The sequence below is a fragment of the Chanodichthys erythropterus genome, chromosome 21, assembly GCF_024489055.1.
Source record: "Chanodichthys erythropterus isolate Z2021 chromosome 21, ASM2448905v1, whole genome shotgun sequence".
In the NCBI taxonomy this organism is placed as follows: domain Eukaryota; kingdom Metazoa; phylum Chordata; class Actinopteri; order Cypriniformes; family Xenocyprididae; genus Chanodichthys; species Chanodichthys erythropterus.
The window spans coordinates 22,666,073-22,684,513 of NC_090241.1; the positions used below are offsets into that span (position 1 = coordinate 22,666,073).

General features: G+C 36.1%; 1 protein-coding gene across 5 annotated transcripts in view; it reads left to right on the forward strand.

The window, feature by feature from the left end:
- The first annotated feature begins 11,279 nt into the window (after positions 1-11,279).
- Positions 11,280-18,441, forward strand: part of lrp8 (low density lipoprotein receptor-related protein 8, apolipoprotein e receptor) — a 180,199-nt gene continuing 173,037 nt past the window's right edge. For all 5 annotated transcript variants that reach the window (XM_067374730.1, XM_067374733.1, XM_067374731.1 and 2 more), the window contains exons 1-2: positions 11,280-11,417; positions 12,367-12,486. In XM_067374730.1, coding sequence (XP_067230831.1) covers positions 11,324-11,417; positions 12,367-12,486 — 214 coding nt within the window. In that variant the 5' untranslated portion in view covers positions 11,280-11,323. The remainder of the gene's footprint in view (positions 11,418-12,366; positions 12,487-18,441) is intronic.

The window sequence follows — 18,441 nt, forward strand, 5'->3', positions numbered from 1 at the left end:
TAAGTTACTGGCTTGACAACATTTAGACATAAGGAGGAACTTGGTGAGGTCTGTTTAAGATTTGTTGCAACAGATATTTTAAACATGACAAATTAAAAATGTTGTTTTTAAACTTGGTATTGTACACTTAAAAATATCCTGTTAAATTCATGGTACAAATTGGCAACTGTTGTTGCCAGAGCCCAACATAAAAAAAATAAGGTGACAATATTTCAGATATTACATGATGGCACACTGGTGTCTGTATATTAACAGAAAATGTAACACAAAACACCCTAATGTACATTACTGATAACAAAAGAAACACGATTATATTTAAAATCATATGATATGCCCTTTTACTGCAATAAATCTGTGAAGCTTAAAGTGTGAGGACATTCTTTTGATTTGAAATGTAACCTAAATACATGCACCCTTGACTATAGTCAAGATATTTCAAAGGGATTATAACGTATAATCCATAAATATAGTCCACAATACATCTTCCATTTCACCATATCTGAGTAGGTTTCCAATAGCAACGAGGATAACTTGTCATTGTCAGATATGAAAGCACACATTTTATCCGGTAAACAACTGCTCTCATCTTGCTAAAGGTCCCTTTTAATACTCTTACACGTTGTTTACAAGCCTTGAGAAGTAATATTGGTGACAAGCCTCTCTTGACCCCAATTTCAACATCTTGATCCCCATTTTGCACCATGTGTTAGCCATCTTAACATGGATGTAAGGAGATGCAGTGTGTAATTGACCCCATCTCTCGCTTTCTAAGCTGGTCTTTAATCTTTTCTGTGTTTGTGTGCACTATTACAGAATAGCTTTTAAAGATGATCCCCTCTGTGACCCTCCTTATCCTTTTTCTCTTTGCCCCCCTTCGTCTCTTTCCTCCATTTACGTTTTAATAGGGCTTGCTTTGACTATTTACTAAATTATTTATTATTAATTACTCACCCTCATATCATTCAAAACCCATAAGACTTTCATTCACCTTCAGAACACAAATGAAGATCTTTTTGATGAAATCTGAGAGCGTTCTTTCCCTCCATTAACAGCCTATGCAACTACCACTTTCAAAGCCCAGAAAGGTAATAAAGACATTAAAGTAATCCACGTGTTTTTTTTTTTTTGTTTGTTTGTTTTTTTTTAAATGACACAAGTGCTTTGTTCGGGCAAAAAAACATAATTTACCACTTTATTTACCAACACGTATTCACGGGAGCTCCACAATGTATGCGTATTGTGTTGATGTGAGAGCGGACATTGTTAAAGGTGCCATCAAAATTTTTTTTACAAGATGTAATATAAGTCTAAGGTGTCCCCTGAATGTGTCTGTGAAGTTTCACTCCACTCCAGTTTTAGACACGCACTCGTGAACTTCCCTACACACTTCCCCTCAGGGGAATCCCTGCCGCCATTTTGAAGTGCGTTCCACTTCGTTAAGTGGACGAGGGAAGTTTACATGTACAGACCCTCGCTCCCTCGATTTTGACAGAGGGAGTGAGTCTACTTCATATGTACACTTAAGGCAGCTCCATAACCCACAATGCAACATGATTATGACCGCATATTGCGTTTAATTTACCTCACCTCACTCAAAGCAATGACGTACATCCGAGTCAACGAGACCGAGGGAAGTTAGCGAGGGAAGGGCATTTAAAAATCGAACTGGAACGCAGCCCTTGTTTACATTTTATACAGGTCAAGCTGCAATACTGAACAGGACCACGTGGAGATGCTAAAAACCTAAATCAACCATCTTGACCTGACTGCATACTGTATACCTACTACATTACACGGATCCATTCAGAATTACTAAACACAGCAACATACACATGACAAATCAAAACATTATCCTGAATATGTGTGGAAACAACTTAAATGTACTGAAAAAAATGTAATAAGTAGGCCTACAGTGTGCAATTAGTGCATCGAGAGTGCACATATATGGTTTGTTTGCACATCAATATAACAGACTCACACATGCTTACTGTACGACTCCTCTACATCAACGAAACCACCTAGCAACACCCTAGAAACCATCCAGAACACCATAGCAACACATTTAAAGCCAATGAGAACAAAGAAATAAATGCAAGTATAATTCTTCAGCTTTTCCTCTTTGTAGACTTCCTTGTGAGCTTGAGTCATCTTTCTGCCTTTGACTCTCAGCACACGAAGTGACGTGGCCATTGAACTGCCATCTCGCCACCAAACATTCACCCCTAACCTCTATTTCTTTCTCCACCACTCTATTCTAGACCTTCCTTTTCAGTTCAGATGTAAGTTCAGTGAGACGTCATTCATCTTACAGAGAGTCAGCTCTTTTTCACCCCTTCGCTCCAATCATTTCTTCCCCCTTTGCCTTCTCATTCTTTCTCTTTTGTCAAGTTAGATTCCTTCTCTTAGTGGAATTGTAAATAAATCATTACACATGAGTGAGTAGCTGGGGTCAGCCAGACCTCTTCGGCTCTATTACCTTGTTTTCACATTCCGGCGTAAACTGAAATGACCATTCTTGTGAAGAATGTTGTTTTTTTTTGTTCTTCAAAACCTGTATGACTTTCTTCCGCAAAGCACAAATTAAATTCAACTTTGTCCATACAATAAAAGTCTAGGGGGACCAAGACAAAACTGGACCCCACTGGCTATAGACAATCAATCAATCAATCAATCAATCAATCAATCAATCAATCAAACACACATATTTTACAAAATATGTTTTGGGTTCCACTGAAGAAAGAAATGCATACACTTTTGGAACAATATGAGGGTGAGTCAATGATGAATATCTTTCTTTGATCAGGAATTAAAAACAATCAAATATTAAAATCTTGTTTTAATGTCTATACCTACTTACTAGTTTTAGAAACTCCCTCTTTGTTACTGAGGAAGTGTTGTTGTGAATGTTTCATTTACAGCTTCAGTTATTTCCTCATTTTGTGCTTTGGATGTTTTTCTAAAGATGAAAACACTCGTCACCTAAATTGTTAAACCTTGGGCAGTCAGAAGCATGATGGGAAATTACTGTAGATCCCATATGCTTCAGACATCATCAAAATGCATCTTATGATTTGCATTTAGACGAGTTGATTATTATAATTCACCCTTGTGATGTTAGAGAAGATACAGAAGAGGCGCTATACTCATGTTAAACTGTCTATGTACTGTGTTATATGTGTGAATGCATGTGTGACAGAAAGATTGCATGAATATGACATTTACCTTAAAAGAAGGACCACATTGTCACTGTCAGAATCAAGTTAATCAATATGATAACAAATAGTGACAAATTGTTGATTTTCCTCTCACAGTTTTTCTCAATTTCGAACACACTATAACTGATTCAATTGGTAAAATTTCCCAAACCATTCATTCAGTTCTCAAGACATTTCTTAAAATTCCACATTCCACCTGTTTTCATACACATTTTTTTTTTTTTTTTTTTTTTTGTGATTTCTACAAAACTTTAAACAAAAAGACCTTGATTTTAGTTCACCCAAAAATGAAAATTCTGTCATTAAAGGGTTAGTTCACCCAAAAATAATTTGAGTAAAAAAATAATTGAGTGCTTAAATCACGTGACTTTGGCGCTCTGAGTCGCTGATTCGATTCGCAAAGCTCTGAAGCAGTGTTTTGAAATCGGCCCATCACTATATTGTTGAAAAGTCATTATTTATTTATTTGTTTATTTTTTGGTGCACAAAAAGTATTCTGGTCACTTTATAATATTAAAGCTGCCCTAGAACCAGTTTTAACAAGAAGTAATATAAGTCTAAGATGTCCCCTGAATGTGTCTGTGAAGTTTCAGCTCAAAATACCCCATAGATTTTTTTTTATTAATTTTTTTAACTGCCTATTTTGAGATATAAATATGCACCAATTCAGCACGTGGCCCCTTTAAATCTCGCGCTCCCCCGCCCCCGAGCTCTCAACTGCCTTAACCAGCATAAACAAAGTTCACACAGCTAATATAACCCTCAAAATGGATCTTTACAAAGTGTTCGTCATTCATGCTTCATGCATGCATCGATTCCTGTGAGTATAGTATTTATTTGGATGTTTACATTTGATTGTGAATGAGTTTGAGGCTACTTTGAACACAAATGAAGATCTTTTTGATGAAAACTGAGACCTTTCTGTCGCTCCATAAACAGCTACGCAACTGACACTTTGTGACGCTTCAAAAAGTTCATAAAGAGATTGTAAAACTAATCCATATGAATTGAGCGGTTTAGTCCAAATTTTCTGAAGAGACTTAATCACTTTATCTTATCATTAACTGAGGGTGCAAACGTGATGTGGAACCAACATCAGATTGCATTGTTGGGGTAAATAATGTGTTAACGTTGACTGAACCTTGTTTCAATGCTTGTTTACTATCTGGGATGAAAGTGTACACCGTTATGACATAAAATAATTAATTATACATTACACTAATGCAATACTGATGTATATCTATGTAAAGCTCTGCTCTTGCAAATAATGTACTTGAACTTGAATTTTGTTTTGCCTTCTTATCCAACCTTGTAATTTCTTGTCATTACAATATATAGCTTTTTATATCGTAAATTTTTAATGGAAATATAAAAAAAAAAATAAAAATATCACTCAGGTCTCATGTAAAGCGATTTCACTGTGACCTGAGAATCATAAATCCTGGTTATACTTAACAGTCTATGCACAGTCACAGATACGAATGATTTAACACAATGAGCCAGCAGTAGAATATAAAAATCCCTTATGACTTGCCAACAGCAATTTAAAAAAAAAAAAAAAAAAAAAAAAAGCCTCTGTGTGCATGTGGAAAGCAAGAGAGATTATAAGTATTACTGTATTACAAACCTTTCAAATGCCCACAATGTTAATCTCACAGTTGAGGTTAGTAATACAGAAAAAGTTTACCCATCTTTGAGAGTCTTCCCTTATACAAGTCAATTTATCACTTGGGCACAGATAGAAAATGTGAAGGAAGTTTAATAAAAATAAAAACTATGTATACATAGAAAAAAAAAAAGCTACTGTTATTTAGATGGGTTATAATTTTTTTATTTTTAAGGTCAATATTTTTTTTTTTAATTGTGCAGACCTGTCATTTATATTACTGTACCATATTTTCCCTGGTTTTCTTTTGAGCCAATCACATGAATGCCATGTGACTGATTACTCTGGACCCACAGGAAAATTATGTCATGACTCATGACAACACTCAGTGGCTGATGGCACCACAAGAATGTTCACAGTCCTGATCATTTTTTTGAGTTGTGACAGAAAATGGGAGAAAAAGCCAATTCATGCTTTTAAGAGTCTCCAAAAACAGGCAAAACTTCTACTTCTAGAAGTGCTCCAAAATCTCCTGAAGATGGCTGCATTGACTTTGCACTTGATAAAACACAATGGATCAACACCAGCAGACGTCACGTCCCGCCCAAATCATTACTAACTTCAGAAACTTCCCACTAGACTTCAAGCAGCTTGGATTCTGTGCCTCTCCAGTCTTCCTTCAGACTCTGGGACTATGATTTCAACATGAAATGCAAAATGTACTTTTACCTGAAAAGAGGACTTCCGACCACTGTTCACTGTCCAGTTCTTTTTCTCCTTAGCCCAGATAAGATGCTTCTGATGTTGTTTCTGTTTCAGAAGTGGCTTGGTAGTCCTTTTCCTGAAGATGTCTGAGTGTGGTGACTCTTGATGCGCTGACTCCGGCTTCATTCGACTCATTGTGAAGCTCTCCCAAGTGTTTGAATCGGCTTTACTTGACAGTATTCTCAAGCTTGTGGTCATGCCTGTTGCTTGTGCACCTTTGCCTACCCAATTTCTTCCTTCCAGTCAACCTTGCATTTAATATGCTTTGATACATCACTCTGTAAACAGCCACCACATGCAGTAATGACCACCTGTGACTTACTCTCTTTGTGGAGGGTGTCAATGATTGTCTACTGGACCATTGCCAAGTCAGTTGTCTTCTTAGTGTGGTTTCAAAGAATAAGAAATACCTGGAATTTATACTGTAGGGATGGTCATTTAATGAAACTCAAATGTAAATATTCTAATATTTTGAGATACTGGATTTTGGACTTTCATTAGCTGTACGCTCTAATCAACAAATTAAAAAAAAAAAAAAAAAACTTTTGAAATGTTTTACTTTACATGTAGGGAAACTAGTATAAATTAAAGTTTCATTTTTTAAAATAATTTACAATAAAAAAATGAACCTTTTTCACGATATTCTAATTATGACCAGCACCTGTATACTTTAAAATTTCACATTTAATTTAATGTGTTACTTGCCAATTCTTTGTAATTATTTGTGAAATTTACCAGCAATTTCTGTTTTTCAGTGTAATTGCACATAAAAGAGAGTGTACAGTTCTTCAAAATGTATCCTATTCTATTCAACAGAATAAAGAAGGTTTTATGGGTTTGAAACAAGATGAGAGTAAATAAATAACAGAATATTTATTTTTTGGGTGAACTATCCCTTTACTTCTAACTTGTAATATTCCTTTTAGTTCTAGAGCCTCACTATGATTCAGTATCTGAAATACCACATCTTGTCATGCTTGGGTAACAGAGAGAATTCATAGAAGCAAAAACATGAGTCGGGTCTGAGGGATAACAAGGGCCCCCACACTTTCCAGTCTGATTGGCAAAAGGGATGAATTCATGCATGTCTCCAAGGTCCCCCTTTCACATCTTCTGTACTCACTGAGGTGATTTGTGTAAAATGCCTCATTACACTCTTAAGCGCTGGACTATTTAAACATCAGCGACTGGAATCTATCTTCCAAACCACACCAAAATAGACAAGCCAAGTTAACAACCATGCACTTCCTCAAATAATGGGTTTTTATTAAAGTTGACCTGTGTTTTTAAAGAGGGCAGAGAACCACCATTCAGGCATGTCCGGTTGTTTCTCATCTGAGTTCCTGCAGTGTGCAAGTTCTCCACTATCATATCTTTTGATGCACTGACATTTAAATCATGTTTCTCACCTGAATAGCTGGTGGGCCGCTGGCCAGTTATTGACTAAAAATCTCTCTGTTTTTTTGGGTCAGCAGCTTGGCAGCGAGAAGTTCTGGCATTTTAGGCGAGTTCTGCCACTAAAAGAGAGAGAAAATGATGATCAGCTGACCTCCGCTCCTATGTTCTGATGCTCTCAAACGATTTTTCAGTTTTGCATTTTTCTTCCTTTTTCCCAGAAATAACTCAAAGACCAGTCAAAATGTCAGTGACAGCAAAAATCTACATTTTGATGTTGGCAAAAAAAGTATTCTACTTAAATCAAGACACTGTTGAGTAGGGTAAAAAAAATGTAACTAATAGGTTTCATCATACTTTCTCAGCTCATTAATCACACAATTATTTGTATTACAAGTTTTCTAAAATGTTGTTTAAATACACAGGCATTATCTAATTATATATGGACTAATTTGTACACATTTCCAAACCAGAAATCTGAACATTGGATAATTAACAATTTTTGTTTCATTTTGTTGTCATATTAGAGTTTTTTTGGATATCTCCTAATCGCTATGTTTTTTAGAATTAAAATGTTATTATAAATCAGCTGGATAATACATCTGTAGACCCATCTGTTAAAACCTCCAGAATATAGATAGAAATTAAAGCTGCAAGGTGCGATGAAAGGGTCCTCGCACCCGGGCTCACCGCCACCCATTGGCCTTAGGAAAATAGTGAACAGTGGCAGACATGCACTTAAGTGTGTAAATAAAGGAGAATTATGGCAAAGTCATTTCAAAGTGCCACACCTCCTGGTGCCGACGGGTTGTGCTTTGACTGTAACTGAATATTGCCATGTAGATGTCTTCAGGCCAGGACTATTATCAAACATGTGAAGTTTAAAGCAGATTGGACATTGTATGCCTGAATTACAACAACTTCCTGCTTTGTGGCATTGATCGCAAACATTAGCAAAGTGTTAGCCAAGTGTTGAATGATTTAACGTGTTTCTAGTATGTTTAGCACATTGTGGCATATTGAAATGTGTTTCTGGTAGTGAATTACAGTGTAAAGCATGCCATTTCCTGTTGATAGCAAGTGGCGTAATAACTAACTGAATATTGGTATATAGATGGCTTTAGAGATGCCTTATCACACATGTGAAGTTTGGGGCACATCGGACATAGTATGCCTGAGTTACAACAGCTTCCTCTTTCATGGCGAAACATCAGACTTTGTCAGGCCGCCACGGACACGCCCTTCAGCGAAAACTCAAGATCTTTGATATTTATCATCGCTAAGGTCTTAAGATTAGACTGACAACATATGATGTTGATCTGGTTAAATCTGTATGAGGAGTTAATCACAGTGTAAAACATGTAATTTCCTGTTGCCTGCAGGTGGCGCTATGACTGTAACTGAATATTGCCATGTAGATGTCTTCAGGCCTCTAGTAAAACATGTGAAGTTTGGGGCAGATCGGACATTGTATGCCCAAGTTACAACAACTTCCTGTTTCATGGTGAAACATTGAACTTTGTCAGGACGCCACGGACACACCCTTCAGCAAAAACTCTAGATCTTCGCAATTTAACGTCGCAAAAGCCTTAAGAATAGACTGACCAAATCTAGGAGGAGTTTGTTAAAGTACAACGTGTGGAAATGGCAAAAAATGCCAAAATTTTGCAAAGAAAATTAAAAATATCTCACTTCCTGTTGGGTTTTCAGATTTTGCGGCCCGGGGCTTTTTGTAGGTATTGGGCTGTTACATCTGTCTACCGAATTTCATAACTGTATGTGAAACGTAGCACGAATGGCACTTAATTTAATTAATTTGTAGGTGGCGCTATTGAGCCATTTTGCCACACCTAATTCTAAAACCCATATCAGACGTACATTTTCACCACTTCTGATGCGTGTGCAAAGTTTCATGAGTTTTCGAGCACGTTTAGGCCCTCAAAAATGTGATTCATTTCGGAGAAGATTAGGGTACTCACACCCGAGGGTGCTCGGGCCCTAATAAAACTGGAAAGTTTGGTGTATGTAAATGCTACTAAAGTGGAGATTTCTGGCTCATTTTGAGAAAATTGCCTGTAAAGATACAGTATGTATTCAATGTAAAACAGAATTGTTGGTTTAACTTAAAAAAGTAAGTTACCTGGATGCCTTAAAATTTTGAGTACATTGAAATAAAAATATTATTGTAATTGAAATCTTCAAATGCAAATAAATTAAACACGTACATGTGTATTTTGTATGTTTTCTTTCCACATGGTATTACTGAAGCAAAATAGCCTAAAATCTAAAAATTGACAAGCGCATAAAAAACGGTTTTGCCTGTAGTGTCTTGCCTTAAAGACTCAATAAATCTCTTGATAATTTTTATAGGCATGTACGTCATAGAGAATGAATAAATTAAGTTTTGTTAAATTCTCTTTTAAAGTTGCAGTCTGTATTTTTGCCTTTTTGTTGCCATCTCTGTTTGAAACCTGCAATTGCAGTTATTTGCAGAATTATCATCTTTACGTGGTTTGTGCCTTGGCACAGCTCTTCGGCGTGGATGAATCTAATATTTGCTGTATTGCATATTGTAAGTATGACCAAAATAAGAATTTTCACCAGAAAATGTCATCTGAACTATAGGCTAAGTAACATTTTAGCCACTTTTGACCACTCTGACCAACTGAGAAAAAAAGCATAACAATAAATCAGGCTGCCAATGTTGATTAAATCTAATGATCGCTTAGCTCGGATTACAGCAGAACGTACAAATTATTATTATTGTTATACTTTGTTCTCAAATTGTTAATGTTAACAACATCATTGCGTGACTATGTGTATTTAGTGTGTGTTATAGCGTTACTTTTAGATTTCAATTTCTGTAGCCACTTCGTAGTCCGAAGTCTTTTGCTTTTGACTACGGGTGAATCTCCAGTTGTCACTGATTGTCATTTGGACCTTTCTGGAGTACAATCTGCCATCAAAATGATAAGTTTAATTATTTCAGCTACTGTAAGAAAAGGCTATAAATGATCCATCACCTGCAGCATCCTCACATACGATATAGCCTACTAGCTGGGACTCCTTCTTTGTGTAAACAGTGCAATGACACAAAGAACAATGGCAGCATGCTCGAATTTCCCGCAGAAACCTGTACCACTCGAATTAGAAAACATTATTACAAAATAGTTTTGAACACTGGCTAGTTATGTACTTGCTCAAAAATTGATGTTGGATCATTTTTAACCAAAAAAGTTACGGACTGCACCTTTAAGTTACAGTTGGTGATTATTTTCACAACAGAAAATTAGCTTCTTATTATGGCTATAACTTAGCAGTTCATGTAGCAGAAACTGATGCTATAAAGCAGTAGAAGTAATCTCTCAGAAATAACCCAAGCAGAGCAAGCTGTTTCTAACGGTCGATTCAGTGCATGTGAGAAAAGAGGACAACTGACTGATGGTGATGCCTTCTCAACTAAGAAAAAAGCATTCAATTTCTTTCTCTCTCTCTCTCTTCATCTCTCTCCTTCTTACGTTCTCTTTTTTTCACACTTAAGAAGGGGGAACAATTTATCATAGCGCTGCAATCCCGACAGCTTCCTGTTTATAATGCCAGCCAGTCCCTGCAGCTACCCCTTAAACAACCTAGAGACTAGAATCTAAAACAATGCAATAAACATGAATTTAACTTAAAATGTAACATAAAACACTACAGTGAACTTAATAATTAAATATGAAGAACTATAACTTTTTAGATAATATAAAGATTGGCTTTATTATGGATCTTGCAGGGATTTCTGGTTTCCTTACATTTTTGTTTTATTTTAACTTAATTAAAAGGTATTTTTATATTAAAAAATAAATTAAACATATAGATACAAATTTAGTTAACTCTAAAAAATTATCAATATGTTTTTTTCTTTTCTCCCATACACACTGTAAGTATGCTTTAATGTTTGTAAGTGTAGATCACTATCCATAAATTAAATGCAGCACCCATTCCCATATATGTTTTCATATTAGTGTGTGCCCAAAACTTTTAAGAATCACTTTTATTTTTTAGTTTTCTTTGGCATTTTATAGACAAAATCTCACCCTCTTTATTTCTACTCCACCATGTTCACGAATCTATTCATCTCTTCAACTGTGTAGAGTAGACCGATGACATGTTTTGTTTAATTTCTCACCATTAACTCCGCCCATACGTACGAGTCATCACGCATGGCCCCGCCCCTCCGCGTTGGCGTCATCGATTCAAACTGGTATCGAAAGCAGAGTGGAGCTTGTGGAGAGTCAGAGCGCAGACTGCACGGAGACAGGAGGTAGAGACTGTACAGCACGGCCTTTTTATATTCCGTATGAGCACAACGTCTTTATTTGTGAAGATGTGGACGGCTATAGGGAAACTGCTGCTCTTACATATGATACTCGTGGGCTTTCTGCTGGTGAATGGTAAGTGTCTGCTCCACGCTGACAGTTCGCTTTTTATGAATGTAAATGATGCTGTGTAGAAACACCGGCGCAGCCGCGTGCATCTACTTCCGATGACGAGACATTATTTGCGCGCTTAATCATGTACATAAAGCTTTTATTTTAACGACAAGCTGGTCAAGTTCATGTTGTTCTTGTCCTGACGTGTTGGTTGTGAGGTCTGTAAGAATGAAGCATTTTTTTTATATATATATAAGATGTAATTATAGTACTCCATACTTGAAGTCTAGTACACCATTGAAAGTAACGCATACTCACTAGCGCAACTTTACTCTCACTGAATGTATCTACAGTATAATTTAGATGTATAAATGTTTTTTTTTCTGCACACTTGTCATTTTTCGTAGGCCATTTATAGTTTGTGATATATTTACTGAAACCTGTCATCGTACATGTGCACATAGATTTTGACTGACAGTATGGTTTGACAGCTGTTTACAGTAGCATTAAACGATTTATACAGACGTAAAATAGCCAACTGTTCCTAAGAATGTCTTTACGTGGCCCCTGTCTGAACTTTTTTGAAGTTTGAACTTTTTGAATTTTGAGCTGTTTAAAGAGCTTTTTGTGATGTAGTTTGGCTACAATAGATCAAATCACCTTTATGTATATATAGCTTTTTGTGATGTAGTTTGGCTACAATAGGTCAAATCACCTTTATGTATATATCACTTTTTACAATGCAGATTATTTCAAAACAGCTTTACAGTGTTAAAACCAATATGTTCCCCAACATTTTGTTTTGACATCCTTAGGGGATGTTGGATGGGTTAAAGTAAAGATGAGGGGGACGAAAGGAAAAACTCATATTGGTTGAACAGTGTCTGTGGTGATTATTGCCCTTGGTTAAAAACTTGATCTCCCCCAAAATCTGCACCCTGCATTTACACACAATGTTTTAATATGACAGGAACTAAACCGGACTGTGAAAGCGGTCAGTTTCAGTGCAGTAACGGCAGATGTATCCCGACTCCATGGAGATGTGATGATGATGATGACTGCTCGGATAACAGCGACGAGGAGAACTGCCGTGAGTAATTAGAACCTCATTTTTTTAACCGGTGTCTTATATAGCCATGCAGGTATCTTCTTTGTCCCTCCTTAAACTGAGTTCTCAAATAGCAGTTTATGATGCCAGAAAGGCTGTCTATCTAGACTACTCACTAGGTTTTGAAACCACAGGCATAAACTTGGTTCAACTGTCATGAGTTTTGGCTGTAGGGACCTCAAAACTGGAAGTTCTATATCCTATTTTTATGTATTATAAAGTATGACACCACACACTGTATACATACGTTTAGAATACAGTGTTTGTTTTACTGTGTGTGTAGTATGTATCAGTAATAGACGATGCACTTGATGTTTGTCTTTGTGAAACTGCTTGTAATCACACATTATTATTGTAAATAATAATAGTGACATGTAATACGTGTAAAATGGACATTGCGCATGGAATTTTATGTGGGCATATTTTGAGCGTATTATTACACATCCAGTTATTAGCTGTAAATGTAAGTAGGACTTTACAGGAAGGTTGACACAGGCAAGATTGATTTTTGCAGGACTTGCTAATGAAAGACAAACATAAAAATCGTAATCAGCAAGTCGAATGCCTTAATTGAGCTGTAGGCTACAGCAGAGGGGAGAAAGGCACAACTGCCACAGAATGTAATTATTCCGATGTATTGGTCACAGTATTAATTGCAAGTGCAGTAATTATCCTGGTTAGTTGATTAATTTGGTAAAGTGGAGTGTTCGGAGGCGCAGTGGAGAGAACTCCTTTTTCCGAAAACTGAATTAAAATTGAACATGCAGTTACTTTGCTTTCTCATGCCATAATTTGACAGTCGCACAAATTTGCACTGTATTCTGGACATGCTGATCAAATATAGCAACGCAGTGTTTTAGTCATGTAGGATGTGGGATGTAGGATTATAAAGGTCATACTTCTATTGCTCTTGTTCTGTATTTGTGAGTGGTGCTGTGTGCCGCCTGCTAAGCTTTCTCAGCTGTACACAAACTAGTATGTGGGGCAGGAATGGTTGGTTGCATTTATCAAGTAGGAGAAAGAGGCGCCTTCACCTTGTTCCCACATAGTTCTTGAATTTACACACATCAGGAAACACTTGCTGCACATGCAGTGAATTTTTTTGTGGCTTTTAATTTTTTTGACCCATTTTTATTAATCAATTTATTTGTGTTTATATGAAACCACCTGATCTGACTTATGTTATTTTCATTTGTTCCAGTTTGATTTGAGAGAAATAATGAAATTTACGCTCCGATTTTTTTGTGCCATTGCCAGCTATCGTTCCCCTCGGTTCAGGTTTGTCACATGCACCTGGTGTTTTCTTGGCTTCGGTTATGCTTGTTTAAATGGATTCATGCTAAGGTGCCCTGTTTCATGTGGTATCTCCAGCAGGCAGGGTATCTGTGGGGTTTCTCCCCAGGTAGAAGCGCTCTCTTGGGCTGTCAGCAGGCTGAATGCTCCCCTCTCTCTTCTGGATGTTTTTCTGTGGACTTGGACAGACATTGAATTAGAATAATACCTTACGGATTGTGCTTTGCACTCCCCTCCCAGACACAACCTACTCACAGAATTGGCAGGATTCCTTTTTAGTTGCCCATGGAGACGGTAATAGCAACACTTCACAACACATACTGCTCCCTCTCCCTTTCTTTCTGTGTCTCTTTTTTCAGTACCAAATTCTAATCACAGAGCTTTGTGTCTGAAGATGAAGTGGGCTCTTCGCTAGAGACTGGCTTAGTGGCTAGAGACTATTTATGTTTCTCAGGATGGCCTTCAGTCTTAGATGAACATCACATGGACATTTATTTATTACGACATGAATCAATGCTGACGAAATGTCCTGCTAGTACATTTTATAGCGGTAGCTCAATAATCCTGAACTATAAAACAGTTGTTTTTTTTTTTACGTTCACAATGTTAGTTTTGGGATTTGATGTGAGCATGTTCCCCTGTACTTGTTTGTGAAAAAAAGTGAGTCAGAGAGAAAATAGTTGAAAACAGAATTTCGATATGAATGTGATAATCATCATAGCCAGAAATAAGTGACAAAAATGCATGTAACTTGTACATTTGGAGATAAAAGACTCTTTAGAGTTTGTATTTATTTGAACAAAATATGATAAAAACAGTAATGTTGTGAAATATTATTACAATTTAAAATAACCGTTTTCTATTTTAATATATTTTTAAATGTAATTTATTCCTGTGATGGCAAAGCTGAATTTTCAGCATCATTATTTTAGTCTTCAGTTTCACATGATCCTTAAGAAATCATTCTAATATGCTGATTTGGTACTCAAGAAGCATTTCCTATTATTATCAGTGTTGAGTTTAGTATTTTTAAACCGTGATCATTTTATTTGGGTTCTTTGATAAATAGGAAGTTCAAAAGAACAGCATTTATTTGAAGTACAAATCTTTTGTAACATTATAAATGTCTTTACTATCACTTTTGATGAATTAATGCACTTTTGAGAGTGGTGTATTCTGTTTGGCAGATGTTTTGTGCAGCAGAATTGTGTCAAAGATATCTTACAGCTTGAAAGTTTGAGTTGTGTTTGTCATATTGTTTCTTGTCACTATTCTCTATTGTATATTTTATTTCATGATGTATTTATTTTCTTCGAGGAAAGACATTATCACTGGAAAAAATCTGACAGAGTTGACAGGCAATTTTTCTTTATGACTCCGATACATGTATTGTGTTGGAGTTGCCACTTTTGAGACATCACAACAGATTTCATGGCTGTTTTTAAGTAACAATGTGTTTCACATACCTTCACCACAAATATAATGAGGGGCCGATCCATATCTCTCTCGCACATACACAAACACACAAAATCATTTTTTTCTCTCGATCTCTTAAAAAGAGGTCAAATAGGACATATCGTACAAGGTCACAGGTCAGAGCGATAATCAGGTATCCTGTCTTTCCGTGGAATGTTTATTGAATCTGTTGAGATAATGAGCCTAACCATCTGTATCACATAGCATAGCATGTTTCAGAGACACGAGAGATGCCTTTGGGAATAATATCTCATTTTTATATTAAATGACCGTGCAGGGTTACAACTAACATAGCTTGTCTGTGTTAGTTGTGTAATGTATTACATGTAGTTATTAGACTGAGCTCTTGTATTACGTGTCTGAATGCACTCCTTTCTTATTCAATCCACACACGCACACACATAGTACACACAGAGTAAAGCGGAGCTAAATGAATGAGCAAACACTGCTTCTAGTACAATCATTTCCTGGTACTGCTCTCCAAGTATTGCAGCACCTTGTGAGGAGGATATCATTTGTTTACTTTGAAGTAGGAAGTATTCCTCATGGAAATGTAAATGTGTTTTTTTTTTTTTTTTTTTTGGGGTGAAATGTGCAGGTGTGCCTGTTAACAGGAAGAAAGGAGAGTATTGGTCAGAAATCTATATTTTTATGATATGTACAGTCATGCTGAGTGATTCACATTTTTTACATTTTACATCCCTTTTCATGTGAATTGGTCTCGGAGTCATTTCTGGGGAAGAGAAAGTAAACTATATCGATTTTGGGATACATGTTGTAGTCAGTCAGCAGGTTTACACTTCTTTCATTTCCATATGAAAAAACAAAAAAAAACAAAAAATCAATTGTTCACCCAAAAATGAACATCCTGTCACCATTTACTCATTCTTATGTCATTTTTTTGACTTTCTTTCATCAAAAACATAATGAAAAATTTACAATTTGTATTGGTCAGTCTTTTTTATGCAGTTAAAATGAATGATTGCTGCAAGTTTCAGGCTTCAAAACAGATGCAAAAGCATCATAAAAGTCATCATACAATATCTTATAGGTTTTTTGAAGCCATATGATTTATTTGACTGATAAACAGAATGTTTGTTTGAATGATTAATCTTCACTGATTTTCTCCTATGGTCTGTTAACTTTTGCAAACAGGATCAGATCAATTCCTGAACAAATCATTCAGATTTTTTTTTTTTTTTTTTTTTTTTTTTTTTTTAGGATCTAGATCAACAGATTCATTTAAAAAGATCAGACTCCAAAGAATGATTCATTCTCGAAATGGGCATTGCTACTTTTCTTGTGAACTCTCGAATGCTCCAAGGAGAGCTAGTGTGGATGTCAGGATTTTTAGTGAATAACAAATTTTTTGTTTGTTTGTTTTTATTGTTCATCTCACCAAGCTATTAGAAGACTTCAGAAATCTTGCAATATAGCACATGGTGCTTTTTGTTGTTGTTTTGGACTTGACAGCCAAGTTCTCAGGATATTCTTTATTTATTAATAGTTTTTGCTCCACAAACAAAAGAGAAAGAAATTCATAGAGGTTCAAAACAACATAAGGTAGAGTAAATGTTAATGATCAGAATTTTCATTTTTGGGAGACCTTTGCTTGTCATCAATATCATAATGCTCCTCCAAATCTCGCTGGCAGAGAACTCGTTACTGATTGAAACTGGTTATTGCTGTGGTAATTATTGCCGTGCTTTGTTATTGCCCGTGAGGTTTTTTTGTTTCATTAATATGATCAGAAAACATGCATTGGTTTTTTTGTGAGATTGAGCATGTGCATGTGATGGTGGGAGTGAAGTTCTTGTGAAACAAAGACCCAGGTGACCATGAACTGTGCATGTGCATAATATAAATCCAATTAGTGTCTCCTGTGTGTGTATGTGTGTGGATATGCCAGATCAGTGGGGTTATTTGAGTTCAAGGGCAAGAAGGTCCTGTTTGTGAAAAAACTCTTCAATTTACTAAACAGAGGCTTGTTTTTACCCAAGTAGCACTTATGCCAAAATGATGATGTCTTGTTTGAATGTGCGAACATTCATTAGCATGAAGCATTCAGTCTGTGTCCTCTCGAAACTGTCACACTTTCAATACTCTCATGCATGCATACCCATTTATGAAACTTTAGAAAGCATATGGGACCTTTTTGACTTGCATTTCCTCTGTAATGCTGATATATTGTGAAAATTTATTCATTAAGGAAGTGTAATAGAGCTAAGGAGAGTGAGAGAGGAAGAAACAGAGAGTCACAACGTACGTGTTTTCATCTTCATATTGTGGATATTGCCTGGATAAGCTTTTCGGGTTAGTTTCATGAGCTACTTACTGATATGAAATCTTGGGTTTCTGTTTGCTCTCAGTAAGTGGGGGTGGGGAATGTGACAGACACATAGGGAGAGAAGGAAACCGAATAAAGGGAGAGGTGAACAAAGACACTGCCTCCAGCACACTCAGTAGCCATTGGTGAAGGGCAGCTGAAGTGGTAATAACACGCTTTTTGTTTCATTTATCTATTTTTTCCCCTCACATTGTATTCTTGTTGTAGATGGGTTCCAGGTGGTCTCTGCTCATCAAGGTGTGCGGTACAATCAGCCACAGGCCAGTGATTTGTTTGGCAGGCCTGTAAAAAGGAGAGAGGAGGTAGAAAGAGCATAAGAATGCTGCTTTTCACATTTGGTACTAATGTTAGATTTTGGATTTGTGTATCCTACAGGTTTTGGTTTTGCAGTGGGTGGCACTGAAGACGCTAGAGTGCTTCTGTGATGATGTATTTTTGTAGGCCAATCCAGAAGTTACCTTGGTTCCCTCAACAAAAACCTAATAGGATTTTTCCATTGACTTTTGGATTATTTCAGAAAGTAAGCACTGTAACCATGACCAACAAAAGTTTATAATTCTTACGTTTTGTTCGTCGTGATAATCTTCACATGAATAAATTAATACATTTTACACACCGATGACCAAATTTCTTAAAAAAAAAAAAAAAAAAAAAAAAAAAAAAGTAATCTATTGCCTTACAAAGAAATAAAATAATGGCTAAATAAAGCAAACAAGTCATTGGACAACACGTATAAAAAATAAAAATGCATGTGCATGGATAAATAAAATGCACTGATTTTAATAAAACCCTATTGAAAATAATACTATAAATTTATAAAT